Source organism: Thamnophis sirtalis, unplaced genomic scaffold (genome assembly GCF_051295495.1).
Source record: "Thamnophis sirtalis isolate CommonGarterSnake01/CBP01778 unplaced genomic scaffold, rThaSir2_p1.2 scaffold_2, whole genome shotgun sequence".
Taxonomy (NCBI): Eukaryota; Metazoa; Chordata; class Lepidosauria; order Squamata; family Natricidae; genus Thamnophis; species Thamnophis sirtalis.
In genome coordinates this window covers 24216734-24229365 of record NW_028261382.1, presented here as the reverse complement: position 1 = coordinate 24229365, position 12632 = coordinate 24216734, and the positions used below count along the sequence as shown (strand labels likewise).

Genomic DNA, 12632 nt, shown 5'->3' with positions numbered 1-12632 from the left:
TGTGTCTCAACAGGGATTGTAACAGCAACCCATGGAGAAGACAAAACGGCATCGTTTTCTCTTCCCAAGCCAGGGCTGTTTCACTCTTTGACCGCCTGGGGCAGTTTGGTGTAGTGGTTATGGTGCTGGCTTAGAAACCAGCAGACTTTGAATTCCAGACACAAGAGCTGCTTCGGTGAAGAAAGGCACAAAAATTATTACCCCGCGTCTTCTATAAACCTCAGCGTGGCTAATTTACCTAATCCTCCTATTTTCCCTACAACCACCCTGTGAAATGGGTGGGCTGAGAGACCTGGCCAATAGAGCGATGCAACCGAAATAAAGAAGGTGATCCTGCGCCCCTTCTCTCTTCCGAGGGGGGCCTTCCTTCCTCCGCGGCCCCGAGCAGAAACGGCACGGAGTGACGCAGGCGCCGCTTCGCCTACGGCTCTGCCCAACCACCCGGGTCTTCCGCGGGCCTCGGGGAGGCGCCGCGGGGCGGGGCGGGGCGCGACCCCGAAGGCTCCCTAGGCAGTCCTTGACGACGGAGCCCGGCGTCCCCGCGGCGGGCGGAGGCGGTTGGGGCCCCCGATGATTTTCGGTTCCCTCCGCCGGGACCGAGCCCAGCCATGAGCGGCAGCGAGGCAGCGCGGCTGTTGGACGCCGTCGACTTCGCGGCCCGCAAGCACTCGGCGCAGCGGCGCAAGGATCCGGAGGGGACGCCCTACATCAACCACCCCATCGGTGAGGCTGTGGCGCAAGGCGGGAGCGCAAAGCGGGCGTGGGTAACCCTGCCCTCCGCTCTCCCCCGCAGGCGTGGCGCAGATCCTGGCGCAGGAGGCCGGCGTGGCTGACGTAGCGGTACTGCAGGTGAGCCGGGGGGCGGCGGCGGCGGCGGAGGGCCACTCCCGGAGGGCGCTGAGCCTCTCTCGCCCCGCAGGCCGCGTTGCTGCACGACACGGTGGAGGACACGGACGCCACCTTCGCGGAGATAGAGCAGCGCTTCGGGCTGGAGGTGCGGCGCCTGGTGGAGGAACTGACCGACGACAAGGCGCTGCCCCGGGCCGAGCGGAAGCGCCTGCAGGTGGAGCGCGCGGCGGGGCTGAGCGCGGGTGCGCGGCTGGTGGCGCTAGCCGACAAGCTGCACAACCTGCGCGATCTGGACCGGCGCGCGCCCGAGGGCTGGTCCAAGCAGCGCGTGCGCGAGTACTTCGCCTGGGCCGCGCGCGTGGCCGACGCTCTCCGTGGGAGCTGCCCGGAGTTGGAGGAGCCGCTGTGGCGCTTGCTGGCAGCCAGGGGCGTCTCGCGCTAACCCGGAAGCGTCGCGGCGGAAGTGCGGAGCCGCGAATCCGCCTACTTCCGGGTGGAGCTCGGGCACTGCCACAATGGCCTCACGCCACCCGCCCGACCCGCCGGATTTCGGCTTGCTGAAGCGCCTGGCGCGGGACCAGCTGGTCTACCTCCTGGAGCAGGTGGGCGGAGACGAGGGCGGGGCGGGGTCCAATCGCGAGGGGCGGCCCTGACCCGATTCTCGGTTCCGCAGCTTCCCGGCAAGAAGGACCTCTTCCTGGAGGCTGATCTCATGAGCCCACTGGACCGTATCGCCAACGTCTCTATCCTGAAGGTGGGTCCGCGAGGGGTCTGGGACCTTTAGGTTCCCACCCTCGGGTTCTCCTCCAGCCACCCCCTTTAGCCCATTTACAGCTAGATTTCCTCCTTCATGGCCAAGGTTGCCTGGCCTCGTCCCTGCCCATTTGCCCAGACACCTTTTGACACACACCTTTGGCTGCATGGGACAAATAGCCCCCAGTCAATCGGGTGGCAGGCAGATGCAATTGGTGATTTCAGGGGCTGGGGGGGGGGGTATGTGATGCAAAAAAATTTTAAAGTGCAAAAGCATCCAGATCTGTCACTAGGACTGGAGGGGAGGGGGAGTGGCAGCAAGAGTAGCAGCTGCGAGAGCCACTGCAGGGAGGACACAGGTAAGAGTGTGTTAGGAGGGACCAGGAAGGGAGAGAGGGGCACCTCTAGGGAGCTTTGCAAAGACAGCTTGGCTTGCAATCAGTCAGCTCCAACTAAAGGACGGAAGAGGAGCAAGGCTGGCGCAGCTCCTGATGTTAGAGGAGGGGGAGTAGCAGGTGAATGGAAATGGTGCATGGTGAGGGGGCGCTGAACTGCCTGTTAGGTGTCATGCCAAAGTGGCAATGGCAGCTCCCCCCAAGCTGTTATCCCACTTTTTGTAATTTCAGGTTCAGTGAACTCAAAGATTCCTTCCTTTTTACAAAAGAAAGCATTTGGTTAGGAACAAGTATTCCAACCGATGACTGTAAACCACTTTTTAATATAAAATGTTCCTCATTACACTAGCCTGGCAAATGATAAAAAGCAAACCACTGTTTTGCCTGATTTCCACGCAGTACCAGAAGCCGCACCAGTCTTGCTCTTCCTCCCTCTTTTAGTAGTTGACTGAGTTGTGAGCTAAGCCATCTTTGTGAAGCTCCCTAGAAGCATCTTCCTCCCCACAAACATACTCTCCCCCACTCCACCTTCCCCCCCACCCCACCCTGCAGTGGCTCTCATGGCTGCCACTTCTGATCCCTCTGGTCCTGGTGACAGATCGGAATACTTTTGCACAAAAAAAATCTTGAAACACCTGCTGCCCCCTGCCAGTCCCTGCGATCCCCCAACATATGCTGACCACATAGCACCATTGCTTTTGTCTGCCACCCGATTGGCTGGGGGCTATTTGCCCTGTGCAGCCAAAGGCTGGAGTCAAAGGGTGTCTGGGCAAATGGGCAGGGACGAAGATTGAGGGCGGAGGGCCAGGAATGCATTGGCCATGGAGAATGGCCAGGAGAGGGCCAACCGAGGAGGAAAGCTGGCTGTAAATGGGCTGGGGTGGGTGGCAAAGGAGATGTGGCCAAAGGTCTGTGCCTAAACATCCTATTCTGATCCGTGCCGGGGGTGTTTGTGTTTCCTTTGTTCCCTCCTGCATCCGTCTCTCCATGCAGCAACATGACGTGCACAAGCTCTACAAGCTGGAGAAGAAACCAGTGCGCAGCTCCAGTGACCAGTGAGTGGGCTGGGGGGAGCTGGGAGGGGCACTCCACCCATGTCCCCTGACCGCAGCCTACCCTTCTCTCCAGGTTATGCTTCCTACTCCGTCCACGCCTCGTGAGTGTCCGGCTGGTGGCAGGTGAGTGGCAGGGAGTGCCTCCTGGGAGAAGTGGAGGGGGTCCCATGGAGGCGTGGCTGACTCAGTGCTTCTCGTAGAATTGATCAACGCCGACAAAGTGGCAGGTCGGGTGCGCAAGTACAAGATCATCTTCAGCCCACAGAAGGTGAGGCTTGCTGCTGGTAGTGGGGCAGATAGCCTCAAGTGTTGGGTAAACCTGGCTTCCTGGGAGTGGGGGGAGGGAAGGTCACATGGGGTTGAGCTTTTTAGAGGTATTGGTCAGCATGTCAGCTCACCAGACTCCTGCTGCCTCCTAGCAGAATCCCTCTTTCCCATTCCAGGACAGATTACCTAAGGGGTGGGGGCAGAAATGGGTTTCAGTTTCCTATCCACAAAACCTCTGGCACATCAAGTGGGTACTTTGAATTAGGACATCAACTTGTGAGAAACTTATAAGGGATGGGGAATAACATAGAAGCATTGCACTAACCCACTTGGAAAAAGTTTTATTCTCCACCTCTATTTGTTGAGATGGAAAGAGATGTTTCAACCTGTGCTGGTTTATCATGCCACCCCTCCAACACTCCCCTCCAGTTCAGTTTGTCAGTTCATCTTGGGATTCCAGTGAGATTGGTAGAGTGGCTTCTTGGGGTTGCATGTGTGTGTGAGAGAGTTTCAGAGGCTATTGTAATGCCCAGGAAAGGTAGCTTTCCCTTTCTATGTTTCCATAAAATGGGTGGGGAACTATGGCCCTTTTATGACTTGTGAACTTCATCTCCCATGCTGGCTCAGGAATTCTGAGAGTTCCCCACCTCTACCTTAAAACCTGCATTATTAAAACCCCAAATTCAGAAATGAATTCCAGGAACATGAGATTCTGGAACAATCTTTAGGTTAAATCCTTGTGTGGTACTGGTCAGAAATGCTCTGACTGTCTTGAAGGCAGCACCATACACCACCCTTGCAGTTACCTTTGTCTGGATTATTGAGCCTCAACTGATAAAGGAGATTTGTGCCATAGAGGGCTCTTGGCCAGGAAAGATTACAAAAGCCCTTAAGGTCTTTGAGGCTTCTGAGTATGGCACTTTCATGGTTGGCTGTTTTCTCCTGCAGTTCTACACATGTGAGCTGGTGTTGGAGGAGGAAGGGATCTATGGTGGTAAGTGTTGAGAACTGGGCCCAATGCATCACAGCTGGATGTCTCTGTTAAGCCGAAAAGTATGGGGAGAAGAGACTTGGGAATAGATGGGAGGTGATGATTCAGCTGGTCCCTCTTCCTCTAGACTCAAACTTCTGGCTCAGATTGTGAAAGGCAGATAGGCATCCAAACAATATCTCTGACCCTGTAGATGTGACCTGGGATGAGTGGTCCTTTTCCCTTCTCCCTCTGGATAATGACATCATCAGCATGGAGCTGCCTGAGTTCTTCCAAGATTATTTTCTGGTTAGTATTATATTTGGTAAGGTCGTTTATGCTGGCTGTGATTCATGAGTGGTTTCTTGCTATCTCACCAGAATCAACAGTATCTTGGAGACTGCATCTTGGTCCCATCTCGTAAATCCTTGAGAGAGTCAGTTTGGTGTAGAGATTAAAGCCCCAGGCTAGAAACTGTCACCCTTGAGTTCTAATTTTACCTTACATGCAAAGGGGGGGGGGTAGGCACAGGGCCAGTCGCTTTCTCAGTAGAGGAAGAAGGAAGCAAGGGAAAATCACTTTCAAAACCCTACAAGAAAATTACAAAGACTTGTCCAAGGAGTTGCAGGAAGTCAACACTGCAAAGGCACGTGTACTTCATCCACGTATATACACACAAATACACACAAATTGTACTTAGACTGATATACCGCTTCACAGTGCTTTTACAGCCCTCTCTAAGCAGTTTACAGTCAGCATATTGTTCCCAATAATCTGGCTCTTCATTTTACCTACCTTGGAAGGATGGATAGCTGAGTCAACCCTGAGCCTGCTCAGATCTGATCTGCCAAATTGCAAGCAGCCGGCAGTCAGAAGAAGTAGCCTGCAATACTTACATAAAACCTTTAGGACTTGAAGGGGATCTTTTAAAAAAATAACGTTTTACATTTATCAGAGCAGCAGCACATACTCTTAAAGAAAAATATTACATATTCACATAAAAATTATAAGCATTACATGTTTCTATAAAGAAATCTTTGTAATAAAAGCCACATTTAATTATTACCTGCCAATTAGTAACTTGGCATTACAGTATTTGTCTATATTAGTGATACAGTAGTTGGCTCATAGTTGCAGATCATGATGCTTAACCATTAATTTGATTTCTGTTTTGACTGAGAATTGAGCAAATTCCGTTTGCTTTATGTTGGTGAGGAAGAGATTTCTGGGTTTCCAAGAGTCAACTATGTCCTCCGCGTTCCAAGGTTCCAACATTCCATTGACTTATGCAGGAAGCAGACCAGCGGTGGATCAACACAGTGGCCCAGGCTTTACAGCTGATGAACTCTCTCTTCGGCCCATTCACTGAGACTTATGGACTTGGGCGGTGTGCCAAGGTGCGGCCAGATCAACTCAGGCGGGTGGACTTGCTTGGAGAGAATGTGCCACAGAAAAAGAAATGGCTCTATGGAGGCTGTTGTTGGCTGAGCCATGGCTGAAAGTAAGGAGAAGGGGTGGCCCCATTTTGACGGAAAGCAGCCCTGTTTATGTAAAAGGCTCTTTTCCTTCCAAGCTACCCAAAACTTTCCTGAAAGCTTTGCTGTAGTTAGATGGTAAGATGTTGGCTCTTTCTTGTCAGGACAAAGCAGGTACCTGTCATTAGGAAAGTATCTTGCAAGAGAATCCTGCCTGTGATGTGGTAACCTGCAGGTCCTGTAAAGTGCAATGGGTTCATTTCTCCTAGATGGTCCATGCGCTTTGGCGTGACATAGCAGAAAAGAGCGAAGTTGACAACATTGATCGGAAGCCAGAGATTGGCCACGTCTTCCTTATAGACAGAGGTGGGTCTGGGGAAAAGGAAGAGAGGTGGTATCTGCCTAGAAACCTTCCTTGATTCCTGTGGGAGCTCCTACTAAGCCTTCTTTCGGTGCGGGTGCTGTATGGCAGCTTTTTTGGGGGGGGTGGGGTGATTTTGGAAGTAAGAGACAAAATGCTTCTCACATACTTTAGTTCTTGGTTTCACATGTCCTGGAAACTGCCGGAGACCCAAGCAATTGCCAAAAGGAGGAAGCTGTTGTGCCTTATTTTGAGCAAACAGTTTATTGTTGAGCTTGAAATTGGTAAATAGAAGTGGCAAAACAGTCTGCTTGACCCAAGTTGAAGCTGTTCTCCAGCTTCAGATCTCTGTTCTTCTACCCTGCCCATAGATGCTGCTTTTGGCCTCTGAGCTGAGCCTGAGCCTCATGTTTATCTCTTTAGATGTGGATTACATTACAGCCCTTTGCTCTCAAGTGGTCTATGAAGGCCTGGTGGATGATACCTTTCGCATAAAATGTGGTGAGTTTCTCCCCAGCTTTAAGCCTCTGGCATTGGCATCTCACCTTCAAGTTTCTGAGGGCTGGATTGGAGGTGTCCAGAGGTTGACATCATCCAGAATAATTGCTGGGCCCTGGTAAACTGAGTGCCATGGGGCAAGTGATTGAGCAACCCACTTTCTACAGGAAGTGTGGATTTTGGTCCAGATGTTACCTCCTCTGACCGAAGCATTAAAGTCCTGCTGAATTCCCAGGACAAGGTAAACTTTATCTGCTCTGGGACAGGAGCAGTCTAGGAGTTTCTGAGAGCAGAAGCTGGATGGTTGGGAGAGCGTCAATGGGCTTCTCCAGGTTACCACAATCTGGCCTGCATCTCTCTACAGGTGTTCAGCGAAATCCGCAATGAGCACTTCTCCAATGTGTTCGGTCTCCTAAGTCAGAAGGCACGGAATCTGCAGGCTCAGTATGATGTGCGTAGGCTAGAAATGGGGCAATAATGGCCACAAAGGGTAGATTTGTTGGTGGCCCTGCCTGAAGGAAATGTCTCTTCCAGCGACGACGAGGAATGGATATTAAGCAGATGAAAAACTTTGTCTCCCAAGAACTGAAAGGCCTGAAACAAGAACATCGCTTGCTGAGTCTCCGTAAGTCCTCTCAGCAGGGGTGTCCCAGCCAGAGGAATGTTAGTATCAAAATCTCCCTGGACTCTTTTTGCATGGTCCCAGCCAGATATCGGCTGCAGAGCCTTTGCAACCATTCTGTAAAACCTGTCTCTGGCCTGGCTGCAGCAGGAGGGCTTCAAGCTCTCTTTAGTTGTTAAGACTCAGTGCTGGAGGATTCACTGGCAGCTTTAGGTGTGTTCCAGAAAATATTTTCCCCCTCCTGGTTTGACCATCTTCCTCATATGTGCAGATATTGGGGCCTGTGAGTCCATCATGAAGAAAAAAACCAGACAAGATTTCCAGGAACTGTTGAAGACGGAACATGGTAAAAAGGGTTGTACAAGTGAACTGGCTGAATATGATTATGGGGTTGGAGTTTAATGTGGGAAGGTATCAGATGACAGAAATCATCTCCTGAGACTCTTTCAAACCAGTGGGAAGGTTAGTAAGTGGGCAGGGAACAAGAGTCTTTTAACAAACAAGTTGGTCTTTTCAGGTATTTATGGATAGGTGTATAAGAAAGTCTTTTGGCAACAGTAGAGATTTGCTGGTTGTGGACATGAACATTCATGTCCTTTTGCATGCAGTAAGTTCTGTGTTGCTGACTGAAAAATTGATTCATCTATAGTGATGTAACAAGCATGGAAATGAAAATGTACTAGAGATCAATTTAACAGGGTAAATAGACAGTAGTTGCAAGACACATATATGGTAAAGACCAGCTCGAAGTGGTGAACCTTTGCACTTTGGAGGAATGTTTGCATCCTTTCCCCCTGGAAAGGATGCAGAAACCTTAAGACCTGCAAATGCTGCCTAAGGGAAGTGGATCAGATGTGGTCCCTTGTGTGGAATAAGCAGCTGGAAGGGCAGAAAAGATCATTGATTCCAACTTCCTTGTTGCTGGGAGTATGAGGAGAAACATCAAAGGAACTTGAGTGTGTGGGTGGCAAGGACTGAAGAGCCAGGCCTTGGAATACCTTCGGGGTCTGATCTTGCAGAGGAGATGAATTCAGATCCAGGTGCAAAAGAAATGCATGAAGGAAGAGGGGAGAACAGGCAGGGAATGAAATGGGGTACGCATGGTTGCAAGGAGAGGAATGGAAGTATTGAACAGTTTTGTTATCAAGGATTTAGTTAAAGAATTTTTTAAAATGCCTTTAAATTTCCTTGGCTCGCCGCACTTCACATAACCCTACTCCAAAACAAGGTTGGAATCTCTGCATTGAGTGCTGAACTTTGGAGTCTCCATATGGAAGTGGGGAAAGTCTCCCTCTGGGCACTGGCCTGATTCCGGAAGATTCTCAGCTTGAGGGTTGGGCTGCTTGTGGGCGTTGGCAGCTTCCTTTCTGATAGCTGGAGGGGAGGTGCTAGGAGGCAGAGGCCATGCAGGCAGAGGTCTTTGGCAAGCAAGAATGGTGAGAGAGAGGCTGGGCCTAGCTTTGCTCTCATCACTCTGTTTGCTTGGCAGCCCTTCTGGAAGGGTTTGATATCCGGGAGAGCATTAGCTTCATTGAAGAGCACATTGACCGGCAGGTGAGAGGAGGCTGAATCATGGGAATGAGGAAGTGGCCCAAGGTCTGGGGAAGGCTGTCCATTGACTGGTTTCTCCTGTACTGTTCCGAAAACAGGTCACCCCAATTGAGAGTCTGAGGATATTGTGCCTGTTGTCGATCACGGAAAACGGTGGGTTCTGGCTTGGAAGGGAGAGCTGGATCAGGCAGGCCCTGCTGTGTGCCTTGACCCCATGTCTTCTGTCTGCTTCCCCAGGACTTTCTCCCAAGGACTACCGATCCCTGAAAACCCAGTACCTGCAGGTGAGGCCGGACATGTGGCCCTCCCCTGGGTGGCAGAGAGATCCAAGTCAATTTTCTGGAGGTGCAGCTCTGCCCCCTCCCCAAAACTTTCTCTTACTTTCACTGTGTTTTGCACCTATCTCTTGTTTTGCTGTGATGCCGATCCCTGCCCATTGGCAGAGTTATGGACCAGAGCACCTGCTGACCTTCCATAACCTGAAGCACTTGGGGCTCTTGACGGAGCAAGTGTCCGGTGAGACTCTGACGGCTATGGAGAACAAAGTCAGCAAACTGGTGACGGATAAAGCGGCAGGTAAGGGATCGTGGGATTTTGTTGCACCCTGGCTCCTGGGAAGGGACAAAGAGATGGGTATCTTCAGTCTTCAAGAACTCTTTCCCCTTCCTCTCCTTCCCCAGAGAAGCTCTCGGATGCCTTCAGTTCACTGGCCAGGAAGAACAATTTCCGAGCTATAAGCAAGAAGCTGGGCCTGGTGAGTTCGTGATTCACTTGAGGCTGGGAGGGAAGAGGCCTCCAGTTGTGACCACCTGTTCCCTTGCAGATCCCACGTGGGAATGGAGAATACGACCTGAAAGCGCCCCGGGACATGGCCTATGTGTTCAGTGGCGCCTATGTGCCCCTCAGTTGCAAGATAATGGAACAGGTGCTAAGAGCCTTTGGACTGCTGGGACTAATGGGGTTATTTGAGGAGGGCTCCTTTTCTCCCTTGGCAGCTCTGGATTGACTCTACTCTATCTCAGGTGCTGGAGCGGAGGGGCTGGTTGGGCCTAGAAGAGGTGGTGAGGTTGCTCGGGGGCCATGAATTTGTCACAGGTAAGTAGCTGGCTGGGTCTGCTGCTCCTCCAGCTTAAGGCTGGGGTCCTGTTCCCACAGCCGGGTCTCTATCCAGCAACTTCACCCTTCTGGACAGAAAGGAGCATGCTGTGTGTTTCCTTCAGTGATCATGGTGCGGATTTTATTATCAGCAAACGTATTGGCATGTATCCCCCAAGAGTTGTGGTGGTGACTCAATCTTCTTAAGCTGTCTAAAAAGCTGTATCAGCAAGAGAATTGGGGAAGTTAGGAGAGTTGCCAGGGTCCTTGTGATCCTCCCAATTCCCATTCTGCCTCTGGGAGGTGCTTATATGAAGGAGTCATTGTTAGGACTGAGCGGATGCAGACCTGAGAAGGAGGTGGAAGAGAGACCACGTATTGATCAATCAGATGCCTCCATACGCATCTGCCAACTCATATGGAGGCATGGATTTAGCGGTTCCACCACAAAAGCGCGTAGGACAAAATCGCGCTCGACAAAAGCGCGCTGTGACGTCATCACAGCGCGACGAAAAAGATCGAAAAAATGTAAAAATAAAGCTAAAACCTTCCCCTAACCCCCCCAAACCTAACCCTAAACTTAACCCTAAACCTAACTCTTAACCTAACCCTAAACCTAACCCTAAACCTAACCGTTAAAGTAACGAAAAACCTAACGCTAACCCTTATCCTAACCCTAACGCTAACGCTAACGCTCTAAAGCTAACCCTAACCCTTAACCTAACCCTAACCCTAACCCTAACCCTTACCTTTATGTGAATCGGCTTGCTTTAATTTAATTTTTATTAATTTTTATTTGAATTTTTCGATCTTTTTCGTCGCGCTGTGATGACGTCAAAGGCGCGATTTTGTCGATCGCGCTTTTGCCGTCCGCGCTTTTGACGGGTCACGGATTTAGCTACGTTCTCCTTGCAGCTGCAGAAGAGCCTCGACCTCCAGCCTCCCAGCAAGTCATCCTGGCAGTCTTCTTAGGAGGCTGCACCTTCTCTGAAGTTGCTGCTCTCCGCTTCCTTGGCAGAGAAAGAGGTATGAGATACACCCAAACTAGGGCAATAGTTGGTTGACTCACGTGGTGTAGCATTCTGAGCCCCTGCACATAAACTGGGTGGTGATGTAGGTTAGTTATGTAGAAGTAATGGCCTACTTCTAGCCATTTTTAAAGTAAGCTTGGGCAAATCAAGAGAAAAAGTAAGCTTTTTGTAACTGGTTTCCCCTCCGTTTCCAGTTATGCAGATAAACCAGTTGGTGGTAGCTTCCTATCAGGCTTCTTTTGGGACTGAGTTTAGAGTCTTTTGGATTTTTGTCTTGCTCTTCCTTCAGGAAGTCAAGCAGGTGTCAGTAGCCCCCCCCCCTCCCTCTGCTCTTCTCACAGTCCCATAGGATAGATAGGTTAGGCTGACGAGCAATTTAAGCCAGGGTCTCAGCATCACTGCGGTCACACCATCCAGGGAAGGGAAGCCTTTTCTTCTCTGCTGGGTCACCTTTGGTTCCTGCCTCTCCTCCAGGGCTCCGGTTCATAATCCTGACGACGGCCATCACCAACAGTGCTCGCCTGCTAGAATCTATCATGGAGACGAGGATGTGACCGCATTCAAGGCAAACTGGAGGCAAAGGGATGCTTGAAAATACCTTGGTTGTTCTGCCCAGCCAGAGAGAGGCTGTGTTCCCACCAGCTGGAGAATCGCCGTCATTTACCCTCCCATGATAAAGGAAAGCATAGAGCACCTTTTCTCTTCTGGTCTTCCATTGGGTGGGAGTTGCTGGATCTCTGTGTTGGAGTTTTTTTAATTAGTCCAAAGGTGCTTCTTTGGAAACGGGAGCTTTCCTTGGGAGAGGAAGGGTCTAGCAAGACAGAGAAGTGTGCAGCAGTGAAAGAAAATTAGAATGTTTTAGTGAAAGGAAGAAAGCCCAGAATTTCAGACAGATCTTTCTTCCTCATCCAAGAAAAATGAAGAAAAATCCTCCATAGATTGAAAAAACCCTACATGACCCCCGTGACCCCTCCCATCCATATTTTCCACCTTCTGTTTCTGGAAACTTTTCTCCTGCAATAAATGGGTCCGTGTATAATGCACATAAACATCTTGCCAGAAACCACAGGAATAAGACAAAATAAAAGATTAATTGATGTAACTGCTACTGGTCAATTGCCTATCATGTGGTTTCCTGTTTAATTGATGCCTTTGTGCCTGCTTGCTCTCATCCTCTCCCCCAAATCACAATTCTTTCCCTTCTAGTGGAAGATGAACCAAACTGGATGGAAATTGGAAAGGGGGGGGGGGAGAAAACAGAGACATAACATAATTGGGGGCGGCCACCTGGCAGAAGGGCCAGAGGTCCACTCCTCCAGCGACAGGACGCTGCTTTTCACACGGATGCCTTAAATGGCCTCAGATCTCCGGCAATTCCCTACCTGGGTAAAAGCCCCCCCCCCCTTTACCATGGCCTCCAGACGGCTTGCAGCGAAATGAATTTGAGTTTAGTTTATTGGTCTTGTATGCTGCCCACTCCCGAAGAACTCCGGGCGGCTTACAATAAACAAGGGAAGGGGGATAAATAGACAAAACAACACTTTAAAATACACAACATTCATAGTTACCGTGGGGCTGGGTACTTCAAGAGCCCCCCCCCCCTCGCTGGAGCAGCCAGGACTTAGTGGCTGTGCGGAAGGCCAGGAGAGTAGTAAGGGTCCGGATCTCCACGGGGAGGTCCTTCCAAAGGGCTGGAGCTGCAACAGAGAA

General features: G+C 50.8%; 1 protein-coding gene across 4 annotated transcripts; it reads left to right on the top strand.

Annotated features, from left to right (window-relative positions):
* The first annotated feature begins 570 nt into the window (after positions 1 to 570).
* Positions 571 to 12024, top strand: VPS33B (VPS33B late endosome and lysosome associated). 4 transcript variants are annotated; one of them, XM_087704467.1, is made up of 25 exons: positions 571 to 723; positions 794 to 849; positions 920 to 1011; positions 1519 to 1603; positions 2991 to 3052; positions 3126 to 3175; positions 3253 to 3320; positions 4268 to 4313; positions 4504 to 4598; positions 5582 to 5686; positions 6034 to 6130; positions 6549 to 6626; positions 6791 to 6864; positions 6988 to 7074; positions 7158 to 7248; positions 7517 to 7591; positions 8735 to 8799; positions 8895 to 8949; positions 9034 to 9080; positions 9240 to 9372; positions 9477 to 9550; positions 9620 to 9721; positions 9819 to 9891; positions 10807 to 10917; positions 11397 to 12024. In XM_087704467.1, the coding sequence occupies exons 1-25, from the start codon at positions 609 to 611 to the stop codon at positions 11474 to 11476; spliced, it is 2016 nt and encodes a 671-aa protein (XP_087560593.1). In that variant the 5' UTR covers positions 571 to 608; the 3' UTR covers positions 11477 to 12024. The 4 variants fall into 4 exon arrangements, 3 of the variants coding, with proteins under 3 accessions (XP_087560593.1, XP_013929896.2, XP_013929895.2); XM_014074420.2 differs by lacking the exons at positions 571 to 723; positions 794 to 849; positions 920 to 1011 and adding an exon at positions 1244 to 1451 and having other exon boundaries at positions 1523 to 1603; XR_015695453.1 differs by lacking the exons at positions 571 to 723; positions 794 to 849; positions 920 to 1011; positions 9819 to 9891 and adding an exon at positions 1241 to 1451 and having other exon boundaries at positions 1523 to 1603.
* Positions 12025 to 12632: the final 608 nt, after the last annotated feature.

Excerpts from the sequence above, each read along its gene's own strand:
- VPS33B (XM_087704467.1), top strand. The coding sequence starts at position 609 with ATGAGCGGCAGCGAGGCAGCGCGGCTGTTGGACGCCGTCGACTTCGCG. Across the intron at positions 5,687-6,033 it reads GACTTGGGCGGTGTGCCAAG|ATGGTCCATGCGCTTTGGCG; the intron begins GTGCGGCCAGAT and ends CATTTCTCCTAG. Across the intron at positions 8,950-9,033 it reads GTTGTCGATCACGGAAAACG|GACTTTCTCCCAAGGACTAC; the intron begins GTGGGTTCTGGC and ends CTGCTTCCCCAG.